This window comes from Colias eurytheme, chromosome 18, assembly GCF_061535395.1.
Source record: "Colias eurytheme isolate Ceu_HAF_F1 chromosome 18, ilColEury1 Martin Lab GWU primary, whole genome shotgun sequence".
NCBI lineage: Eukaryota > Metazoa > Arthropoda > Insecta > Lepidoptera > Pieridae > Colias > Colias eurytheme.
In genome coordinates, this window is record NC_142997.1 from 4110530 (window position 1) to 4130766 (window position 20237).

General features: G+C 34.1%; 2 protein-coding genes across 2 annotated transcripts; both read right to left on the reverse strand.

Annotated features, from left to right (window-relative positions):
- Window positions 1-315: 315 nt before the first annotated feature.
- Window positions 316-3672, reverse strand: LOC149900551 (sodium channel protein Nach-like). Its single transcript, XM_090112226.1, has 10 exons — window positions 3575-3672; window positions 3132-3341; window positions 2576-2708; window positions 2331-2500; window positions 2092-2224; window positions 1794-1930; window positions 1377-1567; window positions 1170-1296; window positions 797-906; window positions 316-470 (listed from the first exon to the last, which is right to left on the reverse strand). The coding sequence occupies exons 1-10, from the start codon at window positions 3670-3672 to the stop codon at window positions 316-318; spliced, it is 1464 nt and encodes a 487-aa protein (XP_089968352.1).
- Window positions 3673-10057: 6385 nt separating this feature from the next.
- Window positions 10058-15724, reverse strand: Syt14 (Synaptotagmin 14). Its single transcript, XM_090112481.1, has 11 exons — window positions 15518-15724; window positions 15264-15446; window positions 14784-14875; window positions 13193-13393; window positions 12807-12965; window positions 12547-12655; window positions 12296-12471; window positions 11599-11805; window positions 11063-11227; window positions 10548-10712; window positions 10058-10340 (listed from the first exon to the last, which is right to left on the reverse strand). Exons 1-11 carry the CDS (start codon window positions 15552-15554, stop codon window positions 10308-10310), a joined length of 1527 nt encoding a protein of 508 aa, XP_089968607.1. The 5' UTR covers window positions 15555-15724; the 3' UTR covers window positions 10058-10307.
- Window positions 15725-20237: the final 4513 nt, after the last annotated feature.

The window sequence follows — 20237 nt, forward strand, 5'->3', positions numbered from 1 at the left end:
ACACTTTATTGCCAGACAAATGATAAAATTACAGTGTACGTAGTCGTAGTCTTTGCTCCAAGGTTTAGCCCACGATTGAGTAGTTGCTCCTTCAGGTCGCACTGTCGTGAATCGTGATTATTTCCTTTCTATTTATTTTAATAAATTTAAGAGTGTGCATCAGTGCATGCAAATACAATCCACGTGATTCTAACTGTAAACATTTTTCAACGCCATGAATATATCCAATATTAATAAATATTAAACTCATCTAAGATATTAAATAAAATATTTACCTACTACTTTTACTTTCTATGTCTACATCCTGTTAGCACGTTAAGAGAAATAAGGATGGACTGCACCTTTACGCATCCTACGTGTCCTTTTATTTTGCATCCTCATTTTTATAGCAATGTACAAATAATATAATATCTCAAACAAACTAACGGCACTACATCCCATGCATAGACCGAAAACGCCTCCAAGATTTGCTGAAATAGATTGGTACGGTTGGCTTGGATAAAACTTATCCGTCCAATATAAGACGATAATAATAAAATGTCACGTAAACTGTCAAATACGGGCAATTAGGATATGTTTTTAAAATGGTAGTTTTATACATTAGAGCTAGCGCGCAAGAGCAACTTTTGTCTCCGCAACTATTTTGTCTCTTCCATCAATTGTATGGCGAGTTGCGTCGCTACGTGCGCGCACTTTCCTGACTAATATATAGTTATCTGTGGCACTTTCTTACTAGCCCATGGGTGGGAGAGACAAAATATTCCTCTGGCGCACTAGCTCTATTCTATGTACTCACAACATAAGGTTATCAAAGACATGACTGTCTCCTGTCTTTGTCTCACATAAACTGTTCCTGGGATGTAAAAATGTAAAATTGTCGAGCTTTTATTCAAATTTAAATAGCCGCTGCAAACAGGAAACATTTAGTATACGTAATAAATACATTAAAAAAAATACAAATATGTATATCATTTTATAGGCCAACTGACCACTGTATAGGTACCTAATATTTTGTGTGGCGCTTATCAATTTCAATTATACGTATAGATTTGTAGATTGATCTATCTGGCAATCTTTTACAACCGGTTATGTGAATATAGGTAGGTACCCATCAAATTTTTTTTGAGAAACAAAATTAGGTACCTACCTATTGTAACGTAGGTACTTACTACATATTGTGAGCAATCTGCCTCACTGATAATAAGTTTCCAAGTGTTGCTTCTATACGATATTCAAAAGACGAGCAATCCCGGGGACAATGACATTTTTCCTCATTGAACCATTCGCTATATTTTGCTGTAAAGGCAATAGATATAGATAAACATTTCTGTAGATAACTATATACACATATTCGGTAGTTAGTTAGAAAAACTTACTTTTGACTGATATAATACAGTTGATATCAGTAGTGTTGCAGGCCAGTTTAGTTTTAACATGAGGGACGTAAATCATTAGACAATGGCATCTGCGTTCTATCTCTTCCACTTCGCAAAGCAAGTCGCAGTCAGATTTGGAGTATTCATGGAAAAAGCGCACGGTTACATCGTCACGGGAGTAGCAATTCCGGCTGTTGGTGTCATAGAATATACATAGTAAAAACATTAACGCATTAACGATTGATTACCAATATTAGAACGAAGATGAGACGTTTTCATCGTTGTAAGCGAAGATTACCTAAATTAATTGTCTGTATTATTTTTATTCATAAATTTTTACAATTTAATTTATCGTGTTGGGTCTTACAAAAGTCGGAAAATCATTTAAAAATATAAATTAGTTAACTTATTAGGTACCTGGATAAGGGTAAAGCTGCGACATCATCAGAGAGATATGTGTATGTGGGATGGATGAAATTAAAAGATTCCAGGTTTGACGGCACTAGCTTTGCATTTTCTACATCTGGGAAATCGGACGGCTGTATCACACTTACCTAAAAACAAGAAAAAACGCAAAAATACGATCGTTAAATACCTACCTACAGACCCTACAATAAATTGACTCTAATTACATGCAGAAAAAAAAGCTCTAAAGCGATTTTTATTGGTAGAGCTTTTTAGTTTTTTCAGTTATAGAGTTATTTTGGATCCTTACCCTTGAAGCACCACTGTCTACAATACTGCCTTCTACAGCGCTATCAGGATCATAATCAGTGGTAACTATAAGTGAACCTGATAATCCAATTTTGTCTAAATTTCGCATATGAAACGCTGTTTTTCTCTCATTCCTGTATTAAAATTGTTTAATAATTATTAAGTATTATACCTTTTCTAATAAATAAAATTGCGATTTGCTAGGGTCACAAATCTTCATTTAATTATTATTCTAGCCACCTTTTATTTCCAGTAAATTCGTAATTATTATTAAATGCGCAACACAGTCCCAAGTTAGTCAGAATAGGGTAAAATAATCGTTCACATTTTGGATAAATAACATTTTCAAATACGCAAACTTTCAGAAACTCGTCACAACGTTGCGGCAACAAAGCCATGACTTGCGTGATCTGAAAAACCATTGAATTATTCGTAATAATATTATTATATGTATATTTTGTTGATTCTAAATATTATCTACTTACATGATATCGATTTGATTCAATTAACTTTGATAATTCGATAAAGTCAGAGTTATCATAAAGATCGATCTTTCCTCTGTAGTAACCCAATAAACGTGGAAGTACTTTTTTCAAATCAATTGACGAACGACCAGTCCTTTAAAGTGACAAAAATTTAGACCAAAGAAATAAAAATGTATGACATCCTCTCGATCAGATAAAGCCAACCAAAAAATGTATTTTACGGTATGAATTTATGGAAAGAGTGGTAATTTGGCCATAAGTCTCAATTTGGGATATTCTCGTTATCCCCGAAGACATTTGAGACTTCAAACTGGAAAGACTAGCCAGGCAGTTTCGAGAGTACCTAGATATCTCAAATCTGCTATCACAGGTTTTAATACAAGGGCGCTTACTCCACGAGGATTTTTGTACACAATAACCGTACAAACATTACATACAAATAGTGGTGTGGGCTGTGGCATAGGATTTTGTCATAAGGCAAGGTCTTACAGCAAGTTGAGTACCTACAGTAAATAAGAATAAGTGCACAGTGCACTCTACATATATGCAAACTTACACGAATGTCCTGTTTAATTCTTCCATCGCTCGGATTGTAACTTGATTTGGAGAACAAAGTACGATCGACGGATAGGAGATATTTATCGCCGATGCATATTGGTCTTCTACAGAAATGCGAGTGGGCGTTTCCATAAAGCGCATATACAAGTGATATGTTAGAAAGAATGCAAACCACAGCACGGTTATCAGTGATACGAACCAGAAACATCTGTTGATTAACTCATGCCATGAAATAGGTTGTAAAAGAAATAAAAACCTTTCTAAGACATTATCCTTAGATGAAAGCAAGACTAAAAGAAAATACGTGAAATCCCTAGCAAGGATTTCAAGTTTCAATGAAAATTAGGAAACATTTTATATAAGTAATAGATTGATCTGAGTATTAACGTACCTAATTAATACTTAGTTATGAGTTACATAAAATTAAATATATTATCTAACCTGCTTAAAGGATCTCTATATAAGTAAAAATATTTAAGACCTAAGAAATTAGTATCTAAACAAAACTTGCGGAACAACTGCTTATAACTTTTATTCATTGTGTTTTCACCTTCTATGCTCTTCTGAAACAAACTGTAAATTAGAAGTGATTTTTTTTGCAGAATTTGTATAGTTCGTGTTATATTAATTACATTAGCGTGTCTATCTTTAAATCTCTATGAACATCTAGTTTTTTTTATTTACTAGTTGTGCTCCGCGGTTTCACCCGCATTGCTCCGCTCCTGTTGGTCTTAGCGTGATGATATATAGCCTCGATAAATGGGCTATCTAACACCAAAATAATTTTTCAAATCGGACCAGTAGTTCCTGAGTTTAGCGCGTTCAAACAAACAAACTCTTCTGTAGCACTCTTCTTCAGCTTTATTATATTAGTACCTATAGATTTTATTTTAATTTTAACTACATTCACTACTAAAACGTAAAAATAACTTTGTCTTCATGCAATTATGATTGCATAAAAGTTTCGGAACGATCTTGAAAGATTAGGTACATGGGAACCACAAAAGTGTGTGATCTACGTAATGAAGAGATGTTTCAAAACTTTGCTTGTCGTGATGTCTGGATGGCTGGTAGTAATAAACTACAACTTCTCTTCATTCGAATTGATGGTATATTTCCACTGTCCACATTCGTCTGAAAAGCAAGTCGAATAAAGAATGCGCATGTGTAAAAAGTACCTACATGCATTGGTACTCTCTATTCGCCTTTAGATTCGCGACTAATTTTTCAGACGTAATCAAAGGGAAGACGAATGTTTGAACAGTGGTATATATTCGAAGATTTTGTTGAATGCATCGTCAAGTTACAAGGCGAATAGCGAACATGAATGTGTAAATGCACCATCATATGAGTGTACATTATTTACCTATACCTATAACTACAGTAAAGCCTTGGCGCCATATGATAGTTCACAATCATGTATACTTTTAATTAATTATTCAGTCTCTTCAATGTAAATGCAGTTATCATCACGGTTTTGTAGGGTTTATCGATCATACCGCTGGGGGGTTGCGGACGAATTCTACCAATATCTGTGGCCCCGTCATTAAAGCGGCTGGCACAGAGCAAGTAGGTAATACAGGCGGCTGGCTGGACGGAACACAGTGGGGTTTTGGTCGGTAGGACTCCGACATAACCCACGGCCCATTCTTCGGAGGCCATGGTTATCTATGCAAGATTTCCCCACTTAAAAAAACGGATCATTGGTACTACCACTTTTAATCTGTAGAAAATTTTATAAATTTATTATTTTAATTGAAAGAAAGAAGAAAGAAAGAAGAATTCGTACTTAGTTTAAATTATTTAAATGGGAATAGCGTATCGTTGAGTTTACAGTCTCTTTTTTTAAGAAGCTAGCTGTAATTTTTAAACTCAAACAGCAAAAGCAAGGTAATGTTGATACAGGCTAGAAGGTATTTATTTTACATGGAGGTCAGGAATAAATAAAAGAAAACATTTTAAGAAAATGTATAAAGTGATTTATTTAGAACGGATCAGTTTACAATACAATTAGTTATTTTGAATGCATTACAATTAACTATATAAGCGAAAACAATTTAATGACATTTTCTGTGTGCGATATAATATCATGAACTCGTTATATAGTGTTAGGAAAAGCTTCAGGGAACTATGATAACCGTATAAATCTGAAATCAGTAGGTAGATAAATCTTCATTCATTCCAAGGCTATGACGTCATCTGCGTGAAAATAAATATTTTTATAAATTTAAATTTATACTAAGTAGGTATATGTCTATTTCAATTAAAACACTATTCGTAAGAGTCGATAAAGCGATATATCAATAACCAAAACACAATATTTATAATGTATACCTATATGTGCGTAATAAGTGAAGTCCCGTGTCCCCGTAGTGGGGTAAGGGGCAGATACATTATTCATACATCTGTTTCACTGATCGATTTTCTTTAGGGACAAGTAGGTGATCAGCCTTCTGTGTCCTGCCAGACCGAGACATTTTTTTTTCTTCGTCTCCACCGGGAATCGAACCCAGGACCCCTCGGTTCTACGCTCAAGCCCCAACCACTGTACCAAGGAGGCGGTCATATGTGCGTACCTAATAGGTTTCCGTTAAAATATAAAATTCACATAAGATTTTCCATAGTATCCTTCGTAATAGAATTGATTAATGAGGTAAAATACTAAAATATAATGATATACTCTATTTAAAATTTAAATAGGTAGGTACATATCGATTGGCGGAATTTAGGAAGAGATGTTAGATTTATTGCAAAAATACTTTTAAACTTACTATCTATTAAATCGATAGAAATAGATGGATATTCATAAAGAAGTCATTGCTTAGCCAACATACTTTTGTTTGATCATAATATATTGGTTTTTCACGAGCAAATTCCTAATAAATTATAATACCTAACTACGTTTTAGCATTAAATTGCATTTTTTACGATACAAAGACAAATGACAACATTTGTAACAATTTCAAACGATTTGAAAAAAAGCATCGTGACGCAAAATACTTAAAACACGATGCAGGAGAGAACACTCTACATTTTGTATGTAACCATTTCCCTTCACATATAACTAATTTATTACAACAATTCTTATGCAAATACGGGGCCAGTAGAGACAGGGATTATTGATAAATACATATAGAACAATAACTGTTCAAAATTTAAATGAAAACTAAGAAACTAGTGTACTGATATAAAAGATATACCTTCGCTTAAGAATAGAGCAATTTATTACAAACTTTCTTCTGGAAGCAAATTTAAATCATCTTATACCTCAAAAACAGTTTAAGTTTTATACATATTGGCTGCTCAATATGTATAAAAGCCATAATTTTAAAGTAATATTAAATTCTTGCAATTATTACGTTGAGATTCTGTCAAGCAATCAACAATGATTATTAGACCGGACTCTCAGTGGAGTTTCGTTTGCAAAAATCGCGGACCTAAATCTGACTTCTGATATATATTGTATAGATCCCAGACATCCTATAGACAGATGTTGCCAACCAGTTTTGTGGTCCCCCTGCCCGCACCCCGGTAATTAAATATGGCATACAAAGAAAAAAATAAAAATTTCCAAAACATGCCGTGTGGGGTATCAAATGAAAGAGCTTATTGAGTAGATCACGAATATATAGCATACTATATACATTTCTTACACTTTCTCTAAGATTTTTTAGAAAATTTACGAAAATGGTCCATTTTTGAGTTAACTTTAAACCACTATAGATTGAAAACTCATGAATATATTTTTTAAATTATTATTTTAAATAATTAAAAATAGTCCATTGTTTACGATTCAATATTTCGTACAGTGAAATAGTTGCATGGGGGAGTGGGGAGAGCATTCAAAGATGGCGAGTATATTTTCAAGTTCATATAGTATAAAGTTATTTTCATCAAATCCACCACATAGCTCACTTATATTATATTACGAACTATTGAATCATAAACAATGGACTATTGTTAATTATTTAAAATAATAATTTAAAAAATATATTCATGAGTTTTCAATCTATAGTGGTTTAAAGTTAACTCAAAAATGGACCATTTTCGTAAATTTTCTAAAAAATCTTAGAGAAAGTGTAAGAAATGTATATAGTATGCTATATATTCGTGATCTACTCAATAAGCTCTTTCATTTGATACCCCACACGGCATGTTTTGGAAATTTTTATTTTATTCTTTGTATGCCATATTTAATTACCGAGGTGCGGGGAGGGGGACCACAAAACTGGTTGGCAACATCTGTCTATAGGATGTCTCGGACCTATACAATATATATCAGAAGTCAGATTTAGGTCCGCGATTTTTGCAAACGAACATCTCCTTGGAGCCTGCTCTATATATCAAAAACTATGAATGAGTTGAGTAATAGTAATAGCGACGGCACCGACATAAAGTCAAAAAATTGGCGCCAAAAAAAAAGACCGATCATTACGATTCGCCCAAAGTAGGAATTTCTTAATGGTAAAAAGTTACTACACAATGGGATTATGTGTCAATGAAAAACAAAACAGCTCTATATTAGCCGGTGCTATAAGTACAATACGAAATCTACATCTTACGTTACATTGGTCGGTTTAAGTCATGCCTATGAAAAGAAACTACAGCTTAGCTTTTTCTTTCATAGAAATTTGGAAACGTTTAAGTACATGGAATATTGGAGTATTTTTAGTATAACATTTAGTATAACAACAATATAGAAAGACAGCGGAAAATATATTTTCCTCGAGAACTTTATATAAATAATATCAAAAGGAAGATAATAACACAACACTCAAGTATCAGTATTGATGATCAAATAACTCAGTTACTAAGCTTTCACAATAAAAAAAATGGTATCAATCTCACTTTAAATAAAGTAAAAAAATATTTTTAAACTGTAGGCAAATAAATAACAGCGAATATAAACGATTGGTTATCATATTTGTCAGCGTAAATGTTATATCATTTTATAAGCTTGTTATGTCTACTGGTACATAAAACTACACACTTACAGTGTAGGTATAATATGAGGGGACATATAGTAAATATTTCAGAGCGGGATCTAATTCTTTTCATATACTGAGTAAAAAGGTATAAATGTCTAGCTTATTCTGTAAAAACTTATTAACAGTAAATAGTCTAATCTGTTATATTGGTAGCAACTCTTGGCACCTAAGTTTCAAAAAGGTATATATTGAGATTCTAAATAACTGAGAGAAAATTGTCATTTTCATTTTTCAAAAAGTTCTATTAAGGGGAGGCTCCCTAAATTTTATGTGAATTTGCATTAATATTCTGAAACAGTCACACATACAATCAAAATGGAACTTTAGTATATGATTTATTGGGTCATTTTCTTTCCGTGTACAAGACAGTTACGTAATTATAACATTTTCGCTCGATTCATTTTTTATTCAAAAATTATGCCTTTTTTAAGGATTATTACATTTTTTTAAGATTTACTTGGACTTTATGTCTAAAATAGGTACATGTTAACAGTGTGAAAATATAGTTTATTATCCAATCCCAAGATATTTTTTCTCTAGATCAATTATTACTTTAGTTATTAACGAAATAAGAGAATTGAGACTTACGAGATTTAGTTTCGAGCTCGAACGCGATCAAAGAGCGCACGTGATATTCACCTTTATTACGGCTGTCTTAGCGTCTAGCACCGCGTAGCGGTCTAACCGGACTCTCAGTGCCAGAAATTATGTTAGGAAGCCTCCCCTTAAACAGGCGATTAATATTGGAGTTGAATAAGAAATAGTTATAGAGATTATTCATACGTATTTATATTTAGTACAGATTCATAGCTCTATGTTAATATGTTATAGCTGTAGGTACATTTCCTTCTTCAAGACATTTCCTATTTTCCATCTACATAATACATATATATCTACCGGTGATATATAAGACACACGATTACCATGCTGTAATACAAAATCTAATTATTACTTCGTATATATACTTATTATTTATTTGCCTACATCTACATATAACTACAAAGACGTTCAACGCATTTTCATCGCACAAATATAATATATTTATATCATTTGTATTATATATTATAAATTATAATATATATTTTCTTTATTACCTATACAACGTCAACCTCTTTAATAAAACCAAAGAGTATGTAAATAGCTTTCTACTTTGATCTAAAATATCATTTTCTAGAGATTTGTTCTATTTCTGTTATTTATAATAGGAAGAATGTAACAAAGTACTGACTTACAAATAAAATTTCTTAAATAGTGTACCTATATTCTTTTAAAATATTCGTTTAAGTATATAAACAATTAACGATAAATTAAGTTTAAAATTTCATTAAAAAATTATCTTCATAAATAAATAATTCTATTTTCTGCTAAAATATCATTTAGAACATATAATATGAGAGTGCTATAATAATTACAATTAATTTAATATAACGATAATAGATAATAATAGAAGAACCAGAATTTTTTAAGTTCTAAAGTTTTATTTTTATTTTCATTGTTTAGTAGGTAATAATATATAAGAATCATTCTGAATACGAAAATACGAAAGACACCTTATTGGCAAGTTATCGGCAATAGTATATAAATATAATTCATATATAAATACGTATAATTTATCCTATCTCACATGAGTTGTGCGCTCCAAGTCTTCTTCACCTCATAAAAAATTTACTTTTAAACTCTTAAACAAATCTTAATCGTATCTAAATACTGTTAAATAATATCCACGATACACCCAAGTGTGAACATCTACAAATATCATCGATACGAAAAAATGTAATTTGCGTTTATTATAATATCTCGAACTCTCATCCGTACATCAAAAACATCAACATCGACCCATCCGATCAGTCAAAAATTACGTGCTCGTGTACAACAATGTTTTACGAATTACAATACAAAAAGCACACATTTAATTGAAAATCGTGTACAAAAAGCGTCGTCGAACGGTTCAAAGATGGCGTTCGAGGGCGGCCGTGACGTCATCGCGCGGTGACGTCACGGGTCGGGTCCAAAGGTCAGCTCCCAGCAACCGGCGACGCTGAGCGTCAGCGTAAAAGCACCGCAGTGCGGCCGGTGCGGGACGTAGGGCGCGGGGCGCGGGGCGCGGGGCGCGGGGCGCAAGGCGCAGTAGCGGGGAAGGTTCACAGTCACGCGGTCGGGTCGCCCGCGGGCTAAGTCGAGGACCGTCAAGAGTCGAGCAGCACGTGCCAGCGTTGGACCTATCACATGAATAACATTAAAAAATTATATACCATCAAGATTATAATATTATACTCTACTTACAGTTTAACCAGAAAACAGGTCCCATTTTTAAAATGATCAGCATTCTGCTATCAGTTTTGAATGAATTTACCCTTAGCTCATAACAGGTCTAGCAGTTCATTGCAACCACAGACCCCACAAATTGACCATTGACCATATCCCACCTGTTCGCCCTGCCGCTCGCACAGCTCGTGCCAGTGCCGCTCCTCCTCGCGGCCGGACGAGCTGTGGCCGAGCGAGAACCAGCCGACCATCTCGTTGCGCTTCACGCTGCGTCTCCACCACACAGATACCATCAGTGTTACTTCGCTTAGTTGGAACAGCGCCACCTGACGAGTAAAATGATAAACATTAGGCAGGTCCCAACAGAGCGAGCATGCTTGCTCGTAGCAATGAAGAAATTGCAAGAGCAAGGACAAACAGAAATTTCTTGAACGGCTTCCGTAAATATCTTGTAAATGTGCTTTTATTTACTGTCATCAATTCATTCATTCAATTCTTTTTTTAAAGGTGGAAACAGAACATTAATAAAAATATCCAACCAAAAAACATTCGAAATTCCAAGCAACCAAGTTAAAATAAAAAAATAAAAAATGATATATATGGAAATAAAAGGTTATAACAAAGCCTCATAAAAATTTGAAAATATGAGGTACCCATAAAATTAAATATATATTACCTGAAATATAAACACTTCTTTGTAGAGCGGGTTGGACTGCGCTCGTCTTGTGGTCGACTTGCACCTTCCCATCTCCATTCCCAACGAGCTGATGAGGCACAGCTTCACGTAAGTGTCTGGAGCCTTGTTCGGTGACAGTTTTCGGAAATGCGTGCCTTTTATTATCTGTAGATAAATAAAACTTATAACATAACATTTGCATGACTTGCGTGCAATTGCGTGAATACGTAAGTTTATTGTAACAGACCACCCTCTGGGGATAGTGCGTAAAGTAAAGAAAAAGTTCCATAAGGACAATATAAAAAATTAAGTTTAAATAAGTATGGTAATTATTCGTCTAGTATTAACTTTTATTTTTTTTCGTAGCCTAGTCACATAAAATTAAGAGTACCATATAATACTTTGAATCCAAAAAAGGCATATTTACAATAACATTGGCAAAATTTAGATCTCAAGCTCGAACGTTAATCATATTCATTAAACTCACTACATTTACTAATACGACACTCAAAACAGCATAACCACATCTACATTACCTCAACCGACAGATGTCCAGTAGTAGGATTATACTGCAGGCCCAATAGCAGTTCTGGAGCAGATCGTGTACTGCAGCAGGAAGACGCTGAGTCAGACCGCGCCAGGCTACACGCCTCGCCATTATTGGCTGGACTCATCACAGTGGTTATGGACGATGGACTGGCTAGTACACCCGTTATGGACTGGTTAGGATCCAGTTTTGGCAGCTAGAAATGTTCAATAAGTTGTTTTCTTTGTAGTTATATCATGGGCGAGGTGCTTGAAATATCGATTTGTGAAAATTATGCGATAAGTAAATGGAAACAATTTGTACGAATTTACTCTGACGACTTTACGAATTTACTAATCGAGTCATCTTATAAAGATAGGCTTAATCATTTTCGGACAAATCGAAAGTAGATGAAAATGTAAATATGTATAGTCTATAAAGCATATTTACATAAAATTTTGTAAAAATCTCAAGTATAGTACTTAAATGAGTAAAAAGTCACCCTAACCCTTTTTAGTTTTTATGATTTTATAATCAGGGCACAAGTGACCCTGTTATTACTTTAAAGCACGCAATTGCGCAAATAAACCACTCAAGTGTAAGCTATTATTTAGAAACATTTTAGAAAAATTTAACCCAGTTTAAACATTTCACCAATATTTACATACAATAAAAACATTTCACCCTAAAATGGCTGCATTGTTTACCTGTAAGCTAGTCTGATGGTGGTGGTGCTGTCGCGGCATCAGTTGAAGCCACAAGCTGTTCTCCAGCTCAAAGTTAAGGGTTGCGAAGCTTACGGAGGCTTCGCCCAGAAGTCTCTGACGGCGCATCCTCTCGCAACCATATATGCGAATTCGTAGACCCAAACCATGGACATCCTCTGTAAAAAGACAACACGTAATTTACAAAATTCTTTTGTCCCTGAAGTCAGAACAAAAGAGGAAATTGATCCTACCTGGATTTATCTTGTGGAGAACGAAACTTTCCATATACTGCGGATTCTCTCCGTTGCGAATTTTCGATTTGTATTTTTGCTTTTTCAATGGAAGAAGTACGATACGGACCTAAAATATTAAATTATTAATATCTAATTCAGGCAAGAAAATTGTTAAACACTTCTGAAGCTGACTTAGAATATCAAAGACTGTTACTGTTATAAGAGACTGTTTAAATACTATAACATTATATCAATAAATTTATTTCCATCTCTAATACCTGACTCTGCAGTATCTGACCCTGAGTTCTGAGCGGCAAAGAGCGTGCCTGCAACACGTGTACGGTCATGCTACGCACGGGCGCGTCGTACAGCAGGGTCAGCTCCACTGAGCCCCGCTCCGATGAGCTCCCGCTCTCACCGCATAGTAGCGAAGTGTCCTGAGAATAGATAATTGCTATAATAGCTATAAAAGGTCAATAGGTATGCACTTGTCAAGATTCAAGGACGCATAATACAGAATACTATTTTCCTGAAAAGTGATCATATTATTGAGAAGGACAGTCGAAGTGTTCAAAATAGATAACACAAAAATTGAAGCAGAATAATTGTAAGAAATTTTCTTACGTCGACTCCACGCAAAAAACGTTTATTTTCAATGACTTACATTATGGGCTATAACATCACTATCAACGCTGCTCTGCGCTTCGAGCGTGTGAATGTATTCCGCCTTCTGTGGCACAATCTCATCAATCTTGGTTTCCCGAAGACTGCAAGTTTCTCTCAACGCGGTTTCAATAAGCTCCACTTCAGCTTTGGGCTGATTTTCGTTCTTTTCCTCATAGTGACATTCAACTTCCTCCTTATCCTGTAATAAATACAAACGAATAATAAAGAAATCAAAGGACCTAATTGTTTATCATTATGATAAGACATCCACAGTCCACAAAACTACAAGCAAATCTAATATTAATACAATTTATAAATGAAAGGCGCGTTTACCACATCTGGCGCCATTGCACTAATAAACGACTATGACTGAACAAAACATGAATGAACACTAAATGTTTACAGAGAGATCGTGAATATATATCTTTCAGTCGATATACATAAAGATGTCTCATTTCTAGAAGTCATCTAAACTGTGTTTCTACGAATTTGAATACAACAACATTACTGGCGCTTTAGTCACGACAGCCACAGGTGCCTTTGCGATGATATCTCGGAAATTGAATCGTGAAATATAAAAGCTTTCCTATATTTATACGGTATCAGGGCAGTGGAATTTCACCGCATCGACATTGATATTTGGCCGCTGTTTTCCTAAATCTCTCATTTATTATCTCTGATGATGCATACTCGACGTGCACGGATGACTAATGATCCCGTTTTGAAACACTAAATATTCAATTATTCCTACAGCTTATATTATCAACTCCGTGTGAATATTATAAAGTATGTCAAGTTTGTATATTTTATACATAACGACTACAAAATATTAATGTGTATAAACGGTGGATTGTGTGTTATTAGTCTAAAAGTCTTTCATTACACCTATATTTCGTGAGAGTATGCAGTATAAAACTATTGGGTCAGTAAAATTGGAATGAAAGTGTGCACTATACATGAATGGTTGTTGTAGGAAGAATAGACATAGACATAGACATAGACACACATTTATTTACAAACATAACACACAATAACACACACAACAACAGACAAAACACAGAACATTACAAATAAACAAAATAAAAAAAAGAAATAAAAAAAAAAAAGAAAGATAAACTAGGATGCAATTAATTAACTTAAACAAAAGAAAAAATAAAAATAAAACAATAGATAGTTGTAATTATGTGCTATGGCTGTAAAATGGAATACCTCTTTTCATCCTTATAATTCAATTTTTAAAGTGAAACTTTTATTACATCGTGCATCGTCTCAAACTGTTTGGTCTGTGTAGCGCATGTCGCGTGTATCGCGGCTGCCAAGTAGGTATAGGTACCTACTCGGCAGCCGACCGTCACGCGACATGCGCTACACAAAGCAGTGTTCGGAACCGTTCGAACAGTTTCACTTTTACCGTGGTTTCATAAAACCACACAACGTTTTTTATTTATATTGTTATATGATATACGTAATTAATGATAATTTGTATTTTTGTATACTGATAGATCTAGTCTTTTGAATTAAAAAGGGAATTGGGTGCTTAGGAAAGTCTAGATAAATGTCCATTTTTATTACCTACGCATAAATCTCACCTGTTGTATGCGCAAGCGCAGCTCCTCGTCGGAGTCGGAAGCCTCGAACGTAAATATTCGTTCGGGGAATTGGATGTTTTTCGACAAAGTATCTATAACAACACACGTAGGAACAAATTCAATCAATAAAAAATTCCCTATAAAGATAAACTCCACCACTACACTAATTAATTAAGCTAGTTACTTTTGCCTACGAATTACTGTTACTGCTTCTATAAAACTGAATTAACCAAACCCATCTCTATTAAACATTTATGGCGCTCACATTGCCCTTGGGCTAGGAACTACAAATAAAACACATAAAGTATACTCAAGATAGTTGTTAATAATTTCGTATAACAAACTACGCGTTAGGTAGGTATATACAAATAATAATTTACCAATAAAACCTATGTTTAATGTGCTATATGACTATTCATCTATACAACATGATACATTTAATAAGACAACAATTTAAATATGTTTTAAAATTGCACTTACCAAACTGAGCATTGTCAAGCGGAAGACCTGGGGTGTCAACACTAGCGTCTACGGAGAGGATGCCATTGCAGCGTTTACGACTAACCGTAACACTGTAGCACCACTTCTTGCCAAGAAACAGCAAAACCACCAGCAACACAACAGCGAACGCGGCTACCGCACTTATATACGCTGTCGCCTCCACTGCACAATTTAAAACAATGAATATCTTCACTGCAAACTCAACCCTCACAAAATATGATAACAACGTTTACCATTTGTAGAGTTGATGACGCCGATGTTGGCTACCATTCTGAATCAGTCCATTGCCACATATTTCGAGCTTCGGCTTTGTTGAGCTTTCGTGCACTTGATACTGTTTTTGATTTTTCCAGCGATGAAAAAACTGGAACGTGTTGGCACATTCACTGTCAGTTGTGCACATGCGCGGTGCAGGAGGGGCACGACGGGGTGTGTGGAATACTGCGCGGTGATAGGACAAAGGACCCACAGGTACCCTTGTTTCCTAGTAACTGTAAGACTGTCGTCAAGGCCGAGGGCACGTGACCCGCAGCGTTGGGGCTGGTCACGTAGAAATATTTTATGAGCAGGCCCACACACCTACTCAAGTATGAAAGCTTAATGTACTTTAAATTGTCGACAATGATGGATATAAGCTTAATAAAAGGGATATAAGATTGGAGTTGAATGTCAGAAAAATATTTGGTTCCTCCCTAATTGATGTAATTTATTATTATCCTATCCTATATAATTTGTAAATAAATTTTGTTGTTTTATTTCTTTATACTATGTCTTTGTTTTCATACATTATGTACCTATTTTCGTTATATCGAACTGTGATCGAACCTTTCTATAATTTGCTTTTATACTGAATTATTATTACTGAATTATTGAAATAAATACGAGTATAATTTTGGAGAGGAACCTATAATTTAAAATTTGTGCTACTGAAACTGCATAATAAATATGAGCTAAATTGCGTAATTTTATGAGCAACTCTGTAATAAGGACGTTGGAACTTTGCCAAAATGGTCAGAAATACTCCGATAAGTATCTTTTGTACAGTAAGTTGGTTATTTATAAAATTTAAATATTAATTTACCCTGTTAATGATAGTGTGAACTTTATTATAAAATACCTAGTTACTAAAGAGGTGTATAGAAGTCTGTAGATATTTTCAGTATTTTCCCGAAGTCCTTGAACATGAAACAGAATTAATCAATGAAATATGGTCTACATCTTTCACAACAGATAGCACTTAGAGGAAATGCTTTCTGCAAGTAAAAGAGGGCGTTCTTTTCACATGTACAAACTCGAAATTGTGAAACATTTTCGCGATGAAGGAAATAAGAGTAAAATTTTTCTTCAACAATCTATAGAGGGCAGCGTGGCTGCGTGGACCACAGACATGTATATATAAGTAGACAACGCAAGTACCGCGATCTGTATGAAAACCAAGCGTGTCATATTTTTTGTACTGACCTTGACGCGTTATGACGTCACGAGCGCTTTTTAGTGATGTTAATTTCATTTTACGCTAAATCGATTAGGCCGCCACTCGCGCGGCGATTCTAGTATCGTCCTATCCCATCGAAGTAAATCGAAAGAAATCAGATCAAACTAGATCTATGTCTAAGAGGTAGTCAAATAAATGAATCGTAATCGATTACTAAATCGATTCAAGACAGAAAAATGATAATTACCATAGACAGAGGGATGATAAAATAAAGTTATAAACCTTTTAATATTCTAACAAGTAAACTAATGTGTTTTAGCTTTTTCTTACATATGCCCATTGAGTTACCATGTACTACGTACTAGAGAGGCCATCGAAAGAAAGTAATGAAACTGTCAATCAATCAATCTTTATGTCCCGTTGCATCGATCCATTTTCCTTTTATGTTCGGGTTACTTGGAAAACTGAAAAAACAAACATAGTCTAAGCAATAAGGAGTTTTCTTAAAAAACTCCCAAGATGACACTTTAACTAATGGCGTCCATGTCATAATATTTATTTTTAGTACCTTTGTATTAAAATACTTAAAAGTTCTAGGTCAAGTCGTATTAAATGACAAAAAAAATCTATGCCTTTTTTTCTGAAAAATTGCTCCTTCAAATTATCATTTTTCTGTTCGATTATAAAATCGATTAGAATCGAGAACTGTTGCATCAAATGAACATCACTAACCACAAAATTGGACAGAAAAATGAGAACAGAAAAATGAGAACAGAAAAATGAGAAGACGCTATTCATTGCTTGTTATCATACGACGCGATCTTTACCGTGCCAAGTAAAAGCCGCAATGTATTCCGAATCATTTCGTATGATTTGGTATCCGTGTTTGTCACGATCGTTTTCCACAGATATTCTTTATTTGATTTTAAAATAAATAGTGCATATTCTGATTAGAAAATTACTTACCGGTGGAAGGAAACATATCTGCTAACTCGGCCACTCACAGCTGTGGAGTTTCTACAGTTTATAACGGCGTAATTCGGCATTTTACTTTATTCAGCTTCACGTCTTTCCTTGGCGAACTGCAAGCGCGGACTGAGTGTAGGCCAGCGTCAAGTAAGTTTCATAATCGTAGTTTGGACACGGGAAGTACATACACTCGCTTAGTCTATCTTGATATATGTCCGTGGCGTGGACCATATCTCTTTTATTTTATACTCTGTGACCACAGAGGGCGCAAAAAGCTATTTTGAATAAAATTTAATCGAACAGGAATATTATACCTTAAAGTACCTAACTAAACATTTTCTACAACATTCCTACTTCCGCTTTAAAATAATTTTTCAAAACCCAGATAACATACATCTAAACATATTATAATAAAATCGTAGGAAAGTCAAAACTGTACATTGAATATTTTTTAAAAGAATAAGTACTTGGGGCGTGCTCTACAATAGATACCAAAGCAAAAATATAGTTTTTAGAATTTTTGTCTGTATGTATGTCCGGGCTAATCTCAATAAAAAATACTGCACGAATTTACTTCAATTATCTCTGTAGAGATAGCTTGAGACCTGAGGAAGGACATAAGATAGGTTTTATCCCAGAAATCTCACGGGAACGGGAAATATGCCGGTTTTTCCTTGACTACACAGGCGAAGCCGCTGGCGGATAGTTAGTATTAAATAATAAATATATCTGAACAGTTCTAATGAACTACAGACTACAATTCGGCGAGAAACAATACTTTTTTTTAAATATCCAATATTTATAAATTCCTCTACTTACTAGTTACTATTTCTACGTTCCTCCAGCGACTAAGTACCTACTATAATAAGTGCGGTATTGATGGTTTTTTTAGAGTGGGAACTTGGGAAGGGCGGCACCGGCCTTATTTTTCATTGGATTTCTTTATCTGTCTGTTGCAAAAAAAATATTAAACAGAACTTCATCTAAGTATTTTTCTAGTGTTTGTTTTTACGCGAGTATAGCATTTAGAAATTAAGGATTTAAACGGATTTTAAACGCTATTTACTCATTATATTATTGCGTCGTTTCGCACACGTTGAAGCGAGCGATCGCGATATAATGAATAAATCGCGTTTAAATCCGTTAAAATCTTTAATTTCTGAGCTTCATCTTATATAAAATTCATAAATAATCTTCAGATGGTTAGGTAGGTTCACCTACTAAGGATTTGATGTATTTAAAACATAAATACATTTCTTTGTAGAAATTCAGATAATAGGTATGTTAAACGATAATTTTATTGCTTAACCTGCCAGTTATGGTCTTGACCCATTTCTTCGTTCCACTTTTTAGCATTTTTTATTAATAGTCTTCAATGTTACGCAGTCTGAACCGATTCCAGCGAGCAATTTGTAACTTTTTTACAATTTAGAACTTTTACAAGGACCGGAATAAATTGTGTAGTCTGAACATTTCAATAAAGCTATTCAGATGTTTACGTATGTATTCTCCAATTATTATAATAAGGTCTAAATGGGTTATTAAGGTTAGTTCTTCAGGAGTGAAACGTCTAAATGTGGCTAATCAGCCACATTTTGCATCACTTGTCTCATTTTTGCTCACGATAGTTGAATCATGCCAATTTGACGTCTAGTTGTGTGTGGTGTGCTTTTTTGAAGATCGAATGATGTTTTAGTAATCTACCTTCACCATTTTATCATTGGTATTTTCCTTTATTTTATATAATATATTACATTTTTACACGCTTTATATTAGCTTCACCTGTATGTTTGTTTGTAACCGACTTCTTTGGGCGCGATTTTGACCCACTCACTTTAAACGGCCAGATTTCGTTCAAACTTTGTAGATTTATTGAGGACCGATGACAATACACTAATTTGATAAAATATATATTTTGAGTATTACTATACTATATATATACTATTTTTGAGTTCGGTTTTCTATAAAAAGCGTGTTTTTTAGTTTTTTTAAACTATTATTTTTATTCAAAAATAGAATAGGTAGCGAATAAAACTAGCGACATCTTTGTTTCGCTCAGGTTGTTATTTCTGCATAAAGGTAACTTTCTAATGGCAAAGGAATTTTTAAAACAATCCGAGTAGTAAATTAGTTATTCAGTTCAATTTAATAATACCTTAGTAACTAACTAACTTAACAAACAGACAAATATTCTAATCTTTTCTTTTTATAATATGGTTGACCTAAAAGAAGTAGTTGATATAGAAATCAACTTTGCAATTGATGGTATTAAAATCAATATTTCCTAATAAATTTTCTTTATATTTACATGTAGGGTAACAGGAAAATAGGACGGGTGTGTCACCTACGCTTTCCAAATCATACCAAGGTTTAGCATTAAAATAATTTAATTATTTATAAGCAGATATCAATGAAACATCGCAATAATATTTTAAAATGTTTTTTTTATTAACACTTACATTTTTACAGCGCACCTAGCCAACAGAGTAATACTATAAAAAGAAACGGTGTAAAGAACTGTCGAACGCAAAACAATGTTAGTTCTACAG